We start from the raw sequence: 19731 nt of genomic DNA, 5'->3' as shown, positions 1-19731 counted from the left end.
CTACGCCTCGTCCAATGACAGCAGCGCTTATGTTGTAAGTCAGCATAGCGGAAGTGACGTTTCAGCACCCGAACCAGACCAACGGAGAGGCACCTATTTGGCGACGCATGGGGAAAGTGGAACTCCACCGGAAGTGGATTTCATTGGTCAGAATTGTAACCTATTTGTTTTCTTCTTTTTGTTTTACTGCCGGAGTTCACCTAGCGGTGAATAATAATACACGGTTTCCACCGGTTATGATGCTAGTACACAGTAAAATACGTCAGTTTGTTAAGGGTCCCAAGTGGCCAGGACGGTGGTAAAAAGTACATGTTGAGGTAGAAGATGAATGAAGCAACGAAGCTTTGTGTACATCTTCTGAAATCCGTCTGTTTAATTCACAATCATCACGAGTAGGTCAATCACATACAAATATCAACTCTTATAAATGAAACACAAAAAGAGCCGAGTTAAATTTTTTCTGCATACAATAAGGGGGCAATGACGGCATTTTACTTTGTGAGGCTTTTTGGGGGGGTGTGTTTGGCTTAATGTGTATGAATGATCAAGTGCAATGTGGTCAGGCTGAGCAGGCTGGAGGTCAGGCTGAGCAGGCTGGAGGTCAGGCGCTGCACCATGTGTATTAAGTTGGCATAAAGCCAAATGCCTTTCTATGTCCACTCTCCGTATGACCGTCTGTGGACAGTTAGGGCAGTGGTAATGCCCAACCGCTCGGCATGGCTGACTGCACCTGTGTAAGATGTCTGAACAAAAAAAGATTGCTCATGTTAAAAAAATAAATACAACAACATCAAGTCAGAGTTCATTTCAGGGAAAAACTTTAGGCTGCAAACATACCTTTGAAGCGTGGAAGAAATAGTTTCTGAAAAAGAAAGTAGCATTTTCGTGAATGCTGCATTAATGCTATACATAGTTATTTTATCTGAAACAATAGCTCAAACATTAGGCTAACGTTTGTGTAACTAATGTTAAGGTTGCTTGTGACCATAGTACTGCCTATCTGTCTAACAAACAATTAGGCCTATTTCTATTACAGTCCTATCTGTCTAACAAACAATTAGGCCTATTTCTATTACAGTCCTATCTGTCTAACAAACAATTAGGCCTATTTCTAGTATAGTCCTATCTGTCTAACAAACAAACAATTAGGCCTATTTCTAGTATAGTCCTATCTGTCTAACAAACAATTAGGCCTATTTCTAGTATTTCTAGCCATTCTCAATACTTTTATTTTAACAGTTGACAATTAGGCATATCTGTGTAACAAATATATAATCATCCTGACTTCCAAAAGCTGCTTGTCTTTTCCAGCCATTCTGATATGTCATTTATAGCTGTCAATCATTGAATGAAGCTGTCAAACGTACCTGCACTTATAGCTGTCAAATTTTGAAATCGTCTTCTAAACCAATGAAATCGAGAGTTCATGGTTTTCGACCAATGAAATGACGTTCGGGGAGGGACAACGCTTTTGACCAATGAACGAATGAACTGAGTTTGGGGCGTACAATTCTGACCAATGGAATTAGTTTGGGGCGTGGCCCCATCTTGCTTCCGGTGTAGTGGAGGTCCGTTTTCTCCATGCGTCTCCAAATAGGTACTCTTGGACCAACGGCTGGCCCGGGATCCTGTTCATGTTTAAGTGAAACATATTATTTAAACTAAATAAATAAAATGTGAATAATATGTTTTAAATTGTATTTCTTCTTATTATTATTACTTTGGCTAATTGCAATGCTTAGCTGCGGCCGTTTCTAATGTGTTGTCATGGCAACTAGTCCAACTCCTCTGTGTATCAAAAAAAAACATTTGCTCTCATCTCTTTCACAGTTCAAGAAAACTTAAATAAAAAACAAAGAAAAAGATTAAAGTAATGTATTTGTTTTGGTCTAACCTGAGGTAGGCTGCTGTTTGTGCCTGTATTTAAATACTGCAAATAGGCTATCACTGACTAAATTGTAAACATTGTTAGAATTGTATCTTTTTCCTGTTATAGTATTATATACAGATAGACCTACATCACAGTTACATGATACATAAAGGCAGTACATATCCAGCAGAAGTGCAACTAATGCATTTTTGTCTTTGATATATCGATACATTTTCTTAACATTGTAAATAATCCTGCTTTTAAAAATGTGCCCAAAGTGAGATTGTAATGTAGGCTAGGCTACTAAAACGGCCCAGTAATAGCCTACTTAACCTCACCTGAATATAAACATAGGCTAATGATAAACAATGTAAAAACCAAAACACTTCAAATTATTCTCCATTTAAACAATACTGGCCCAATGATATTAATATTATACAATGATTCAATTAAAATATAGTTTATATACACTCAGCGGCCACTTTGTTAGGTCTACACCTATTCAATTGCTTATAAAAACAAATAGCTAATCAGCCAATCACTTGGCAGCAACTGTGCTGAAGTTCAAACCGAGCATCAGGGAAAAAGGGGGTTTAAATGACTTTGAACGTGGCATGGTTGATGCTGCACGGCAGGATGGATCCATGCTTTCATGTTCTTTACGCCAAATTCTGACCCAACCATCTGAACTTCGCAACTGAAATCGAGACTCATCAGACTAGGCAAGATTTTTCCAATCAATCTTCTATTGTCCGATTTTGGTGATCCTGTGCGAATTGTAGCCTCAGTTTCCTGTTCCTATCTGACATGAGTGGCACCCAGTTGGGTCTTCTGCTGCTGTAACCCATCTGCTTCAAGGTTGGACGTGTTGTGCGTTCAGAGATGGTATTCTCCATACCTTGGTGGTTGTAACGGGTGGTTATTTGAGTTACTGTTGTCTTTCTATCATTTCAAACCTGTCATGTCTGCCCATCCTCCTCTGACCTCTGACATCAACAAGTCATTTTCGTCACAACTGCCGCTTACTGGATATTTTTTCTTTTACGGACCATTCCGTGTAAACCCTAAAAATGGCTGTTTGAACTTCAACAAGTTTTCCTGTCCAGCTCTACATGCTTAAATGAATTGAGTAGCTGCCATGTGATTGGCTGATAAGTTATACTGTATGTGTTAACAAGAAATTGAGCTGGTGTACCTAATAAAGTGGCCGGTGAGTGTATATAAATGTTCAGACCTCTTTCTGTATTCTGTACCCTGGGTTCAAATGTCTTTTGTTGTGAATGTTTAAGTGTCCTGTGTGGAGTTTGCCCTGCTGCGTTCCTTCTCCTCGGCCCACGGTTGGATCTTACCCGAGCCGAACAGCGCGTAGACGAGAGCGCCGCCCAGGTTCACCCCGGCCGCCACCCAGAACACAGTCCTCCAGCCCGCCATGGTGTGCTGGACACCACAGAAGAAGAAAGAGATTCATGTACTGCTTACATTAGGCCTTTAAGTTCAGTGTGTTACTATAAAAGTGTGAGTAGAAAGAGCATGAGATTGTCTTCATTTATGATATTTTATGCATGTTATCCAAAAAAACTTATGCAATTATCCAACTGAGCAATATTTATTCTCATATTCTTATTCTTCTTATTTTTTATTTTATGCCATTTTCAATGTAATTTATAGTACAGAGAGACAGAGATTAAATGGTGCAGATAGGGTAATGACATGCAGAGAACCGACCACGGGCCAGACTCGAACTGGGTCTGCTGCTTCTGAAGAGTGAGCCTCTATAGAGGGGATGCTCTAAACACTACACCACGAGCGCCCCAAATATAAAATAGTAGTTCTTTGGTCCAGTGAAAACAAACTGAGCAAATAATTAATTTTAAGAGACTTACGTCCTCAGTGAAGTATCCCGTAACGATCGGTGCCACGATTCCAGGAATGGTCGCGAATGTGTTGGTGATTCCCAGCAAGAATCCTGCGTACCTGCAGAAGAGAGGAATGAAATATATATTTTCTTTAGTTTTTCTTTCGAATACAAAGACAACATATACTGTAGGCTAAAAAATCCATGTTCTCTTTGTCTGAGACCAAGACAAGGCAGATTATTTATGTGTACCATGTTGAGAAAAAAGTGAGATCTTGAAAAAGTGTTCTGTTTACCAAGACCAGTCTGGAGAACTACAACACTGTCTTCTCAGAAACTTAAATAGTTATTTTCCGGATCCAACACGAATAACGGACATGGCATAGTGAGTAGAGAGAGTGTGAACTGGAATAACACCCACTGTGGCGCGATGTCAATCTGGTTGATCCAGACCCCAGCGGAGACGGCCCCGGCTATGGCCGTGGACAGCGTGAGGAAGGTTACCGTGAGGACGTGGCTGCAGCCGGCATAACCCACGGCAACAAGGAAACCTGCGCACGGCAACATACCTGCACAGAGGAGAGGAGGTTAACATAATTAATACCAGAACACACTGAGACAACATCAAGAAAGTTATTGATTGTCTTTGGGTCTTAAAAGTTGTAAAACTTCAAACATTTGATTGGCATGCCATAAAACATGTATATGGGCAACATGATATATATCACAGGGCAGCATTTTAATGCATTTAGGCATTTAGAGGTGGTCAAAACAATGTACTGAAGTCAAACCGAGCATCAGAATGGGGGAAGAAAGGGGGTTTAGGTGACTTTGAACATGGCATGGTTGATGGTGCACGGCAGGATGGATCCATACTTTCATGTTGTTTACACCAAATTCTGAACCTGCCATCTGAATGTCGCAACTGAAATCGAGACTCATCAGACCAGGCAAGATTTTCCAATCTTCTATTGGTAAATGGTAAATGGACTCCACTTATATAGCGCTTTTCCCTGGTTTTTCACAGACTCAAAGCGCTTTACATTGTTTTGTACACATTCACCCAATCACAAACACATTCATACACCGATAGCAGCAGCTACCACGCAGGGTGCAAGCTAACTATCGGGAGCAATTCGGGGTTCAATGTCTTGCCCAGGGACACTTCGACATGTGGCAGGTAGACGGGGGATCGAACCTCCGACCCTGCACTCCAGAGGCGAACTCCCTACCCACTTTGCCACTGTCCAATATTGGTGATCCTGTTAGAATTGTAGCCTCATTTTCCTGTTTTTAGCTGACAGGAGTGGCACCCGGTGGGGTCTTCTGTTGCTGTAGCCCATCTGCTTCAAGGTTGGTCGTGTTTTGCGTTCAGAGATGGAATTCTGCATACCCTGGTTGTAACAAGTGGTTATTTGAGCTACTGTTGCCTTTCTATCATCTCAAACCAGTATGCCCATCCTCCACTGACCTCTGACTTAGAAAAAGGCATTTAATGTCCACACAAATGCCGCTCACTGGATATTTTTTCTTTTTCGGACCATTCTCTGTAAGCCCTAGAGATGGTTTGGACTGAAAATATCAGTAGATCCGCAGTTTCTGAAATACTCATACCAGCCCTCCTGGCACCCTCAAAATGACCATGTTCAAAGTCACTTAAAACCCCTTTCTTCCCCATTCTGTTTCTCGGTTTCAACCTCAATAAGTTGTCTCGTCCAGGTCTACGTGCCTAAATGCATTGAGTTGCTGACATGTGATTGGCTGATAAGTTGTATGTGTTAACAAGAAAATGAACCGCTGTACCTAATAAAGTGGCCGATGAGTGTATATTATACGTATACTATATGTATGTGTGTATCTGGATTCTGGATATTTGTGCTATACCATTCAAAAACAACAAACTGAATCTCCATTCAAAGTCATTTGTTCATTTATGATGAATTAATTTCTCCACATTCAAGACATGCCATGTTTTACATTGGGCAAGTAGATGAGGAAGCTCACATTCTTCAATATGAGCTTCAAGAAAGATGGAAAAAACTACAGTACTTAAAGCATGTTAACAAGTGTCCTGACCTGCCAGTGTGAATAGTTTGCGTACAGCGGTGACGCTGAACACCCTCCTCTTGATTAGCGCGTCGGCTAGGAAACCAGACAGAGACGAGGTCAACCAGGCGCCGAGATACGGAAGAGCGGAGAGGAAACCGTTCTGTAAAGAGAGAGAGAGAGAGAGAGACACAGAGAGAGAGACACAGAGAGAGAGACACAGAGAGAGAGAGAGAGAGAGGATGTTAGTTACTACACACCGTCACACAGAACCATATCATTTTAGAAAACAACGTTAAGAAACAGTGGAACTTTTAGACTGATACCGGACTCCGGAATAATCTGTTGGTAAAGTGAGGAAAAAGTATAAATATGAATAAATAAATAAAAGAACTATAAAACTCACTGATTTCAGGTCAAAGTGCAGGATGTTGCTCATGTATGTTGGCAGTGAGGTGAGCAGCGTGTAGTAGGACCAGTTTGTACACATCTGGGTGATGATGATGGCCCACAGGGGGACAGAGAGCAGCATGGGCAGCAGGGGCACGGACCAGCCATGAGCTTTGCCCTGATGGTTTGACATTTATTATAGAAATCTGCAGGGGAATGACATGCAGAGAACGACCACGGGCCGGATTCTAACCCGTGGTCTGCAGCTTCTGAGGACTGAGCCTCAATTGGGGGTGCGCTAACCACTACACCATTGCCTCTTTTGTCATTTGCAATCACAACCCATTTTAACCAGCTACACTAAAGGAAATGTAGTTATTAATGTAAATGTTTCATGTGCACCTGAGATCCGATGGAGTTGATGATGTAATCTCTCTCCTGTTCGCTGATTCGTTGATGGGTGCGAGGGTCATCGGATACGAGAACAAACCACAAGACGGCCCAGAGGCAACCAGCCCCTCCTGAAGAGAGAGAGAGAGAGAGAGAGAGAGAGAGAGAGAGAGAGAGAGAGAGAGACAGAGAGACAGAGACAGAGAGACAGAGAGACAGAGAGAGAGCGAGCGAGAGAGAAAGAAGGTTTTATAGTTTATGAGAGCTTTTAACATTCACAGTGGTGGTGATTGATTCAAGTGTTACCTAATGTCTGCTCCAAATGTATCATGAAGAGGGTGAATACTAGACCTGAACCAACTTAAAATTATGAATTCCTTTTTATTATGCACATGCTGCCCTCCATAGTGGCAGTATATACCACCCCAGCATCTTCTTCTAGCAAGTATTTATTTTTGGGGACGCTTGTGGTGTAGTGGTTAGAGCACCAACCCATAGAGGCTCAGTCCTCAGAAGCAGCAGACCACGGGTTAGAATCCGGCCCGGGTCGTTCTCTGCATGTCATTCCCCTCTCTGCCCCTTTTCACCTCTGCTAATAAAGCATTAAAAATGCCACAAAAATAAAAATAAAAATAAAAAGGATGTTTTAGTGAGCATTTTACCCTCCCTCACCACAGATGTAGAAGACAGCGGGCCAGCCTAATGTTTGGCAGATGAAGCCGGTTAGAGGCAGAGCCAGGAAGGCTCCAAAGTTTGCCCCGGACCCGGACAGCGTCATGAGGCTGGAGCGTTCCTGAGGAGGGGCCCAACGCGCCCACATCGCCATCATGGCCGGGAACGTCACGCCCTGGAGAACACATATGGAGACGGGCCGTCAGCAAGACAGCAAGAGGCACACTATCTATCTATGTCTATGTCTGTCTGTCTGGCTGTCTGTCTGTCCATCCATCCATACTCACCTCTCCAAACCCCTCCAGGGCTCGTAGTGCAAACAGCCAGTACAGTCCCATCTGAGCAGCCAGTGGAGTGAGCACTGTGAGGGCTGCGGTGCCAAACACACCCAGACCCAGGAACCATTTGCCCCCATAGTGCCCGGCCAGGTAACCGCCCGGGATCTGGGTGCACAGGTAGCCGAAGAAGAAGGCGCCTAGCAACCAGCCCTGGGCCTCAGAGTCCCACGGGTACTGGGGGATCTGGGAAGAGAGGGGAATTGTTTGAATACATTTGCAAATTTGGCAAAATTAACCATAGTAAAAAAAAGTCTCACCCCGTCCGGTTGTGGGAAGGTATCACTGGTGTTCTCCATCCCCGCCGGCATCGGACAGGCTCGCACCGAGCTGTTCACGGCGGGTTTGGAGTCAGTATTGTTCGTCATGGCTACCATAGCAACGCTGAGGTTGACCCGGAGACCGTAGACGACACTGAAGCCAAAGAACATCAAGACGGCGAGGGTGAGGCGAGCGGAGCAGCACTGGGGAGGAACTGAGAACACAGAGATAGTTACATGTAGTCAGGGGTGGATTAGATGAACTAAACTAATCAGTGTTTGTTTATGAGTTGAGAATGTGATCCATATAGTGATATTTATTAGTAGTCTGGACTATGAGCACAATGTATTTGATCGATATTTGCAAATTGTCTAATCTGGTAACCCATACATCTTAAGTGTCGACTGTCGCTCACTCAGACACTTGTGTGTCGTCATGATTTCAGCATCATGTGATTTTAACTACAGAGGTTTGATGGTCCGCCACCTCGGTGAGTGCATCTTACATAACAAGTAAATGTCTTACCAATCAGGTGCTGATGTTTACAAGACGACCACAAGTACAAGGCATTCGCTGAGTAAACCGAGATAAATGCTTGTGACTGATGTTTCCAGAACTACAACTACTGTTGTACAACAGCAGGTTGTTGTTTTCTACAAATTGCTTCAATCCCTATGTTGGAAAACAATTTAGTAGCTGCATTTGCATTGAACCAACATTAAGTTGCAGTCTTATACATGAATGGAACTTGGAACCTGGAAATAGTCCCGAGATTCTTGGTGTCTTAATTGAATTTCGTAGCTACAAAGGTAAACCCACCTTTATCCTTTTCAATGAGGGGTTCACCATCCTCGTCTTCCTCCAGAGGGGATGAGTTGATGGAGGTGCCATTGGGCAGCGGCATGGCACACGCACGACAGGAAAATTCTGTAGAATTAAGTCACTGAACCATGCTGTGCTGGAAACCTGTGGGACAGACAAAGATAGTGATAGTTAACATTGACACTCACTCACTCACTCACTCACTCACTCACTCACTCACTCACTCACTCATTCACTCACTCAATCACTCACTCACTCACTCACTCACTCACTCACTCACTCACTCACTCACTCACTCACTCACTCACTCACTCACTCACTCACTCACTCACTCACTCACTCACTCTTTTGTCAACTTGCTGATTGATTGAGGACTGAACTAATTCTTACTGAACTAAAACAGCTGAATACGGTGAAATAATGGAATTGAGAACTAATACAATGCGGAAATTAGAGTGCAAAATGTACATTATTAAAAATGGCTACAGTCAACATACAGTATGTGTGAAACTAAATTAAAGTGTGCAAGGAAACCTCTCACACAGCAGACATAGCATAGCGAGTGTATTACTGCTAAAAGACACCTTGCATGTATATTTCGGTAATAACATCTTACCTTGAATAGCGTTTTAAATCAAACACATCTGGTAAGAGGCAGCCTTGTCAGCTGGAGTGAACGTTAAGGAACATAAAAGATATATAAGACTTCAGTTTTAGTTCAGTTTTTTGGTGTCTTGCCAGAGTCGGTTAGACAAGCACAAAGTAGGCTGTGCTTATGTTTTTCGCTGAAGCTGGTAAAAAGTCACATGATACCAAGGGGGCAAAGTGATTTTATTGGCATGGCATGTTGTAAAAGGTTGTTCACCAGAAATGATGGACCAGGACCTTCAAGGATCACAACCTGCTGGAAAGCCACAAGGGGCGTAAATAGCAAATCGGAGCCACGGTTTAATGCAATGTTTAAATTGAAATTTTTAACTTATACGTATCATCATGAAACTTTGCCAGTTGATAACTGAGATTAAAACAATGATTTTTTGTATTTAATTTTTTTTCTAAAATGTTTGAATATATGCAAATTGAATTTTTTAATCTCACTTATTATACATACCTTTAAAAAACAAAAATCTAGATGTTGGATAAAGCCAGAGTCAAAATCTTTATTGCAGTTTGACAACACATTAGTGTAGTAAGTTTCTACATAACCAACTTCCTCTGTGAGAAATGGTGTGAGAAATTTGGTTTGATATTGGTTAGATAAAAATCTCAAATTCTAAATCAGTTACCTCAACTAAACTTTTCAATAATCATTATTAGCACTATTCTGAAGGTAAATACTGTTGGATTTGTTCATATGTTATTCATTGTCTGATTTATGAGACATTTTCTTATTCAAAACATGATGAAAATGCATTTTTAAGAGCTGTACATAGTATTTTTTGATTTATAGAATGAAAAAAGTCTGTCTCAAATCTGTTCTGTTTGGAGACTAATATGTTGTAAAAATGCAATAAAAATGTGAACCCTGCCTTTCTCAACATCTAGATTTTAGTTTTTTAAAGATGTGCAAATGTGTGCATAGGCTAATTAGTGAAATATGCCACATTTGTTTTGCATATTTATTCAAACATTTTCAATGTTACCCTCGCATTGAACTGTGACTCCGATTTTCTATTTCCGCCCCCTGTAGCTTTCCAGCAGGTATTTGACAAGGTTGTCCACCAAGGTTGTGATCCTTGAAGGTTCATCATTTCTGGTGAACAATCTTTTATAACATTCCATGTCAAAAAAGAGACTTTTGCCAATAGATATTTTATAAATTGCCCCCTGGAATGAAAGGAGCGTGGATCTACAAAACAACGAGAGCAGCTACGGCTTGTCCAATGATGCAGCGCGTAAGTTTTACGTCAGCAAAGAGGAAGTGACGTTTACTACGTGGAGTATTAAAGTCACACATATTATTTAAAATAAATAAATACAATGGGAATAATATATTTAAATTGTACATCTTATTCTTCTTCGTCTGTTTCCCCTTTACCTAATTGCTAAGCTACGGGCGTTGCTATGTGTTGTCATGGAAACGAGTCCTCTTCCTCTGTGTTGTGGACAAGCTGTCAGGAGTTCCTCTTAATCAACCGGTCACCCATTTTTATTCACCCTTAAATTATCCACATACCGTCGTATCCATGGCCCACTACAGAGTAAGTATTTTAGTGTTACATAGGCCTACTTTCTGTCGCTGTTAATATTTTTTTAATTACACGCTAGGTTTATGTTATTCGCTTGGTATCGTGTGCTAACTAGCTAGCATCATAGCAACGTATCCCCGCTGTTACGCCAAGTTTTGCCTAACTTGTCGAGAAGTTTACAGAACTGAATAGATACCTATCTCTGCATTATAATGTACCCATTATGTAGCTTTATGTCTGAAGAGCTGTGAATTACGTAGCTATAGCCTACTAGCTAATATGTTGGGCTGCTTTAGCTCCACAATGTACATTTCATGCATTTAATAATCACCCGAGTTGAAATGATAGCCAGGGGCTTTATTACTTAAATAATGCATGCACTACACTATTTCAAACTCAGGAATAACATTAGTCTGCATAAAGTTAGATGGTAAACGCGCTAAATATAAGTATTAAGGTTCTGTTTTATCGTTTATTTTTTGTTGATTACAGAAAATCCTCTTCGTAAACCCCAAGTTATATTGCATGTGGATACAACCGGTCAGACCTGTGTTGTTGTTTCTGACTTATTTGTGAGTCACACATTTGTTTTGTTATGTTTTGTTTCAGGCCTCAGAACCGAAGCGAGAACAGTTCAGAAGATATTTAGAAAAATCTGGGGTCCTTGACAGTATAACAAGTGGTAAGTATACAAGTTAATTTAATATCAAAATACCCTATTCCGCATGTAAATTAAACATCCAGTGCATGGTGTTAAATTCACTCACTCGTCAATATCATGGCTGTGCTGCTTCATCACCAGTTTTCTTTCTCTTTTGCAGTTTTAGTTGCACTTTATGAAGAGAATGACAAACCCAACAATGCACTGGAGTATCCTTTTGTTATGTATGTAGCTTTAAATAACTTGTGGTGGTCATAAACGGGTGTTCTTGTGACTTCAATGAGAATACAGGACCCTCCAACCCTAAAAACAAAGGAGATGTGTTTATTTTATAGAGAGTAAATGGTAGAGAATCAAATTAGTTTTTAGTTTGGCCAAGTTTGTACACGCAACACGCTACATCTGATGAGATACATATTATAATACCCATACTGCCGTGTTTATGCTTTGACTTGAGTTTGCTCAGGTTTTTCCCTGAGGAAACGGCGAACCTAATAATTATGGTCCCTGTTGTTGTACTTGTAGTAACTTGGCAACAAAGGTTGGAAATACTCAACTTTGCCATTAAAACCTTCTTTGCCTCTTTCCATTTAACCTGTAAATCTCTTTGATGGGCTCCATTTGAAACAGGAAACTGTGTTAATTATTGGGTGTGAGATGCGATTTGACGACTCCAGACCTAGTGAAATGTCAAGATAAATTTATCTTGTTATCATTGTTCTTATAGATTTATTACGTAGCCTGTGATGTGGTGTTCCACCGACTGGAGAATGGAGATAAGACTTTTGGTTGTCCTACGGACAATCACTGGGACGATATCACTTAGTGGGTAAAACACATAGTATTTACTTTCCCTTGAAAGTATTCCTGGTATTTTAAAATGTCTGAAATCCAGCCACCCAGCTGTAGAACAGGTTTCGTTATATAGGCGGCCGTGGCCTGCATGAGAATCGTCCTCTTGGTCTTTGGTGACCTCAAGGCCAAATGTGTCGCGTGGAAACAAATTGAACATTGATTTATTAAGAGACTAATGTGTAATTGCTAAAACCTACTGCTGCTAGATAATGGTATTGAGCTAGGCTGCAGTTTAATGTGCCAACCAGGCTATAGCGACAGCTCTCCAATAAAGGCCGCTAAGAGGCTTAAGTGGGGTCCAGGCATTTACACGTCATTCAATTAGGCTACTAAGTCCGGTGATGAGTATAGTTTGAAAATTTAATAAATGAAGGCAGAACGGATTAATGAAAACATGACGAGGGTATTGAAAACAAATAAAGAAAAGATAAACTGTTGTAATTGACGCTAGTTTGACGATAATTTGACGGTTGTTTGACGGTAAACAGAAAATATCAGGTGCGCCACTAACCCCCTTTGTATCCTAACTCCCGCCCGCCACAAGTGCCCAGGTATATAGATTAAACCCCACCCACACCCACATGTGTCAATCAAAAGGAAGTGACATAAACCAAAACAGTGTGCGTGACTTTTCAAAATTAACAGTAAACAAATAGACCAAATGTATTTTGGCCCCTACACAGGCTTTAGTTTATTGTACTGTGGTGTGATGCTGTCATACTTGACACATGGAATGCCACAGGTAGAGATGCATCGATCCACTGTTTTTCCAGTTCCCATCCTATTCTTAAACCTGGATCTGGGTATCTGCTGATGCGATACTGATACCCATACCACAGCTCTATTTTCCTTGATGATCATTATTATTTTTGTTAACATGAGGCTGTAGTAAGGCACAGAGCACTTCATATTTAAAAAAGCATAATAATAGAATTTCAGAACAGAATTTCCAATCGAGTATATAGATAATTCACAACTCCTTTATAAGGTTTCCTGAGTGAATATTTATAATAAAAGAGCAAAAACTGTAGAGAGATAAATAATTCTACTATAAAAACAACAATGGCTACTTAATACATTTGAACAGGACAAATCATGGCAGGCTGTATGTGAATGCAGACTATGGAGTATGGATCTGTAAGTGGATCGGTGGTCAGTCCAACATCCGATAAGTGAATTATGGCCGTATCGTCACTCGATACAGATATAGGATTGGATTGGTCTTGTCTCTAACAGTATGCCGGGCAGAAGATAATTATATTTCACAGAAAGCCGTGAATGTCCCCAGAAAGAACAAGTCACTGTTGCTGGATCATCTGCACTAAGTTCAACCACATCTCGCTTGGTGTTGAAATATTCTGTCGACTGAATATTGAAATCACAAGTTGCCCTTAACGACCTTCTCAGTTTCATAAAGCTTCACCTCGGGTCGGCCGGTCCAGAGCCGGCAGACGTCGACGCTCTCCGCATGGAAATGGCCGATCTGCAACAGAAATGCAACCTGCTGGTGGAGGAGAACAATGAGCTGAAGAACAGGGTGAGGTTCTGTCTATATTTACAGATAAATACTACCACCCTGTCTGCTCCTACTGTGACCTCTGACCTTTGCTTTCATGCCTTTCTCAGCTGATGCAGTACGAGCCATCGCCTGAGGACGGAGCAGCAGAGTAGGAACGAGTTGTTGAGTTGCAGCTTTTTGGATTTTTTTTTCTTTAAAGAACATGTAAATGTTTATTTCATAATAATGGATGTACAGTGAACACAAAGTCACTTATTTTTTGTTCTAGTAGCAACTTTTAGCTTTGTCAAAAATAAAAGTTTTTTTTGCAGCATTTTGGCACCAGTCATTCTCTTGATGTTTGTTTCTGTTTCCAACCAAAAAGCTTTTAACATGCTTGTCTGAAAAAATACACATACTTAAAATAAAAAGCTTTTAATAAATAGTTTCTTAGACTGGTATTCTTTCAGATACATTTCAACAGATTTATACCTAGCATCATGTAAATAAAAATGTTTCATACAAAAGCAATTATTCAGAGGTCGCTACTCATGTGCATGACTGGACATTTTTAAGTTCTTTATGTCACCTTGCCAGCACAAAGATATTTAGCATTAATTTCCCATGTGACAGACACACACAAAGCCATTTGTTTGTTTTATAAAGAGGTGAGCTCACACGTGTTGGAAAAGGGCTTTCAAACCATCACTGATTCAACAGTAACCGGTTATGTAACAGCACTATGCGACCTAAAACAACATTATGGATTTGTGGTTCCGTTTTCCATTCCATTCTAATCATTCAGACACAGCAGATCCACACCGTCTGATCAATAAATGTCCATCAGACCGGCCGTAGAAACGTTGGGACATTAATATGTTGTAAAAATAGAATAAATAGAATTTGAACTCTGGCCTTATCCAAGAAATGTAACTTGACGCATAATTGGTTAGTTATTGACAACATTTTGTATTTATTCAAACATTTCTGAATTGTAATACAAAAAAATGTGGTTTTAATGTCAATAATCAACTTGCAAAGTTTCATGATACCTTTACGTTGACGATTTTACCCTATTCTCCTGCAGTGTCTTTTCTTAAAAACTGTGTGAGAAGTGAAGTGTTCACATAATAACCTACACCAAAAAATGCCTTATTGAGAGATAACGTTGCCATGTTGGCGAGCAGACAGATGTTGTTTAAAGTTCACATATTTTGCTAATTTTTAGGTTCAAACTTGTAATCTGGGTTTCTACTAGAAACTGTCTTCATGGCGCAGTGTCCAAAAAAACCTTTAAATTCTCACAGTTCCTTTGCTGAATCGCCTCTTTTCAGCCTCTGTCTGAAACGCTCCATTTTAGAGCCTGTCTCTTTAAGCCCCGCCTTCCAAAAAGCCAGTTCTGCTCTGATTGGCCGTAATCTAACTGCAGGTCTACCTGCCAGTTAGGGTTGGCTTCTCCTTTATGATGTCATAAGGGGAGGGAAACCCAACTGCGGTTTTCAGAAAGCTGGAGAAAAAAAGATAGCAATGTTTTTTCTCACACTTTATATGTGTGAAAAGTGCAGTTACATAGCATCCACATAACTTGCACCCAAATCTTGAGGATTCATGTTACAACGTTGATGAACGAACAGTCTGTTGTTTAAATCTGTAGATCGGTCGGAGCTCGTCTGCTGCTGCCGCTGCTCGCCGCTGACACCCTGCGGTTTGGGGGCGAGGCGACGGGGCTGTTGGTCTCGCGGCTGTGTCGGGATGCTGAGCTGAGCTCCTCCGCGCTGTCCGGGCTGTGGGGCCGCCGCAGGTCCGACTTTGGGAGCATCCTCGCCCGTGGGACCACACAGCCTCCCCGTTGCTTGGTGCTGTTGTTGCCATGATACGAGTCCCCGCTGTCGGAGCCGTTGCCTTCCAGTAGAGTGGAGCAGTTCCACGGGGGACTGACCCTCCGATTCTTCCGCGCTACGCCCGATAGCGTGGTACAGGAGGCCGGGTCGGCTACCGGTAAGGTCGGATACTCCGCCCGCGCACGCTCCATGTCGTCATGGTGCCGTGGCGAGGACCGTTCCGCCAGTTCGTCCAGTTTGTCTACAGTCGGAGGGGAACGCGTCTCGCTGCTGGTGTTGTTGGAGTTGCTGTTCTGCTCCGTGGGGCTCGGGACGCCCTCAGTAACGTCCTTGTGGCCGTCTGGCTTTGGACCGGGATCCCCTTGTATTGGGATGAAGGCAGAGGAGGCGTTCAGAAGAGGGTAGTTGGGTCCATTGCCTTGCTTCTCAAATAGTAACGTGTATCCACATGGGGCAGTGGGGATGGTCGCTTTTCGTCCTGCAGACGTGCCCATGTTGACCTGATGCACCACTGAATTCTTCTTGATGTAATATTCGTCCAGATCGTCTTTTGAATGCGGGTAGAAATCCAGAATGCCTTTCTTAAGCCTCTTGTATCCGAGGTGCACCAGCTCTAAAAGGCTGAGGAACAGTGAAATGCTGGCGATCGCTTGCATAAACATCATGAAAACAGTTTTCTCGGTTGGCCTGGAGACAAAGCAGTCCACCACATTTGGGCACGGCTCCCGGTCACACTTGTACAGCGGGCTGAGGTGGTGTCCATAGAGCACAAACTGTCCCGTCATGAAGATTACCTCCACCAATAAGCGAGTGAGAATGTGGGCCATGTAGGTGCAGAGCAGGGACCCTGTGAGCGGAGCTTTGTTGAGCTTGCCTTGCTCAATATGCCTCATTTCCTTCTCGATTCTCCGTCTCACCTCAACCAACTCTGGGTCCACGGCCTCCAGCTCCCGACGGAGGGCAACCTGCAATCAATAATCAAAAAAAAAAAATTAATATTTATAAAGCCCTTTACAGCAACCAGCAGGTATCCAAAGTTTAGGTTTTGAGTTTAGATTTAAAAAGACGTCTGTGATAATACCTTCTTGCAATGACGTTCCTTCTCCAGAGCGCGAAGCTGGTAGATGGCATGGCCCATGTAGACCAGGGAGGGAGAGGACACAAAAATCACCTGCAGGAAAGACAATTCCCGTTATTATGTGAAAGAAAAGTGGTAGGGCTGGGTGTTGGCAAGGGCTTCATGATACATGGGTCACTATGATATATCACAATACGATGTATATTGCGATATTCCACGTACTTCAACGGAAATGTAAAAACAGAGCTGAAATACCAGTTACTGTGTAAGATCTGGGTAGTTTTAATACATCACATCGCATCATATTGATAATTCAGCAGACAACTGAAATTCAAAATCTAAATCTGGCAATTCCAGGCAACTAGCTGCTCAGGAGCGGAGATTGTAGTTAACAACTTGTTTGAAACTTAAGTGAAGTAAATTGCTGTAAAAAGGGATTTGAAGATCATCAAAGATAAAAGATAAGTTTATTTCCAAAAAATCACCTGTAGCACCCAGTATCGGATGAGGGAGATGGGGAAGGCCTGGTCGTAGCAGACGTTTCGACATCCCGGCTGCTCCGTGTTGCAGACAAAGTCGGTTTGCTCATCGTTCCAAACGTCCTCGGCTGCGACGCCCAGCACAAGCATCCGGAATATGAAGAGGATGGTCAGCCAGATCTTCCCCACCATGGTGGAGTGGATGTGCACCTCCTCCAAGACCCCCCCCAGGAAGTTCCAGTCTCCCATTGTTTCACAGCAGCAGTGCTACAATGAACGAGGAAAACAATTTGAGTTATGATGATTATTAATGGAACCGGAACCATATTGGATTTTTGAAGTTGATACCGATATTTAGGATTATCTGATACATCACTCGACGAGAAACAATCTTGAAACATACAATATAGTTGAAGAGATATGAAGTTAGTTCAAAGTATTTACATGAAAGTTTGGGCTCCTGTATGTTAAACATGAAAATAAATGTCTTCCTCAAGGTGCATCGTTGGGTTTATAGTTCAAAATACGCTGGAGTTTTTAGGTTGATACTGCTAACAATATTTCATGGTTTTAAAAAATACAGTTTTTCAGGTCCAAGTATAAAGATATTATCTTGAAAGGGATGCCTAGATTTGATGAAGAAATTAAATTGTGACCAGGATCAATTCTGAGACATTTTTACAGTTAAATAATCAACTTGTCAGTGCTCCCTGGTGGACGATCTATGTAATGAAGACAATGCTTCTTTCTCAAACCTAATTTGACATCAGTTTGTTTTTACACTTTTTGTGAAGGTGAAATCTAATACTGAAACAAACTAAAGTCTTAGAACCAGTGATGGAAATTGACCGAGTACATTTGCAACTTAAATAGTTTTGAGCTACTTCTACTTCACTTCAGTGTTTCTATTTTTATGCCACTTTTCATTCATTTCATAGTGAAACATTGTACTGTCTATAGCACTAAAAATATTTTACTTATTTAAACTAATGCATTGCTAAAAATCAACTGTGGGTAAAATAGTATTAACTAGCTCCACCTCTTACAACTATAACATTAAATGTGCCTTATACATATATGCAAATACATTTACTGCATAATGAATCAAATTGCTCCTATACTTTAAGAAGGCTACTAATAATTATATAGGACTACTTAGTCAAATTTTGTAATGCAACAATTGTACTTGTTTGCAGAATAGTTTTACTTGAATAAAGAAAATCGAAATGCTTATTCCACCACAGCTGAGAAAAAGTTTTTTTAATTATACGACCAGTTTACAATAAAAACGAAGCCTTGAGACTAATTAAAATGCTAAAGTAATAAACAAGTATAACAATGTGAGAACCTATTGGCCATGACAAAAAAAATGGCTTGGGAAAAAGTATATCTGTCCATTTGGTAATCACTAGATGTCATTAATCAAAACAAAAACAATATAATCAAGGATGGTAAGGTCTGAAAAATATTGAAACATTCCAAAAATAGTGTTCTTACCTTTCATCTTGGATATGAAATAAACCACGAAGGCCTTTCTGTGAAAATGCAGCCGAACAAATCCTACAGACACATCCGTCACATCTTTCTCCTCACGTAACACTGGTGGTGAAAACTGGACAAAAACAAATGGTCCCTGCTGGCTGTCGCTGATCACAATTTATAGGCTGTGAAAGACAAAAACGATCGATGCTGTAGCGTTGCTCTGATGCCATTTACCTCCCAGCTGTTTGAATGGACCCAATGCCAGCCCCCTGCCAGTCACATTATGTGCTGAAATGTGTTGTGAGATATTGAATAGTTTGAAGCATTTTTTTTAGTTGAACCCAGAAGACCCTTAATTCACATAGCTGTGTCACTCTGGGTTGGCACCACCAGTGATCCAAAGTGGAGCATGATCTATACAATAAATTGCCTTTGGAGTGGATCAATATCACAATTAAACATGTCCTAGACTGGAAGAGAGGATACCCCATATACTATCCAGCTTCCAGAGCATCTATGTATAAGAAATAGTTCAGCAGTGGAACAGTCCAAAACCTCCAAATATTCAGTCTATCGTCATAAGAAAACCGTCACAATTTTACATATGAAACGCTGAATTAGTGACTTTTTGGCGATTTTGTCTAAATCAAATTAATCTTCTCTAAAATTTCACATACAATTTCTAATTTACTAATTATTTCAACTGTAATCCCACTGTGAACTTGCTCATACAAACAGAACAGCGGATGAAGAATCAATAGATATTCGTAAATCTTTAGGGAGGTGATAAAAAGATCAAAGGGCAGTTTTCAGAGGTGGCAGGATATGTGAAACCCTAAAGTCCAATGCTGGTCAATGCGCATGTGTAATCCAGGTTTTTATAACCAATACGGAGATCAATGAGACATGTCCGATTTCATACATGGTTGCTTCTTCGCTTCGCTGTGAATCTAATTTAAATTGTTCCACCAAGCTACTGATCCATTAAAAAGAAATCAATAAGCGAC

The 19731-nt window shown here is 41.2% G+C and overlaps 3 protein-coding genes across 3 annotated transcripts; 1 reads left to right on the top strand and 2 right to left on the bottom strand.

Annotated features, from left to right (window-relative positions):
• Positions 1-3154: 3154 nt before the first annotated feature.
• On the bottom strand, positions 3155-8723 carry LOC307264404 (sialin-like; the record flags this gene model as incomplete). The annotated part of the gene is made up of 10 exons (XM_080045814.1): positions 3155-3307; positions 3754-3844; positions 4147-4294; positions 5802-5934; positions 6178-6339; positions 6564-6682; positions 7224-7398; positions 7511-7744; positions 7819-8033; positions 8639-8723. 10 exons carry the CDS (start codon positions 8721-8723, stop codon positions 3155-3157), a joined length of 1515 nt encoding a protein of 504 aa, XP_079901940.1.
• A 2003-nt stretch (positions 8724-10726) lies between these two features.
• On the top strand, positions 10727-14178 carry mycbp (MYC binding protein). Its single transcript, XM_080045287.1, has 5 exons — positions 10727-10842; positions 11440-11512; positions 11652-11700; positions 13754-13883; positions 13973-14178. Exons 1-5 carry the CDS (start codon positions 10828-10830, stop codon positions 14015-14017), a joined length of 312 nt encoding a protein of 103 aa, XP_079901413.1. The 5' UTR covers positions 10727-10827; the 3' UTR covers positions 14018-14178.
• A 1308-nt stretch (positions 14179-15486) lies between these two features.
• On the bottom strand, positions 15487-17491 carry gja9b (gap junction protein alpha 9b; the record flags this gene model as incomplete). The annotated part of the gene is made up of 3 exons (XM_080045267.1): positions 15487-16650; positions 16767-16856; positions 17249-17491. The coding sequence occupies 3 exons, from the start codon at positions 17489-17491 to the stop codon at positions 15487-15489; spliced, it is 1497 nt and encodes a 498-aa protein (XP_079901393.1).
• Between the last annotated feature and the right edge of the window lie 2240 nt (positions 17492-19731).

The sequence above is a fragment of the Ammodytes marinus genome (assembly GCF_949987685.1).
Source record: "Ammodytes marinus genome assembly, chromosome: 17".
NCBI classification, from domain to species: Eukaryota; Metazoa; Chordata; class Actinopteri; order Uranoscopiformes; family Ammodytidae; genus Ammodytes; species Ammodytes marinus.
This window is presented reverse-complemented; position numbering and strand designations above follow the sequence as displayed.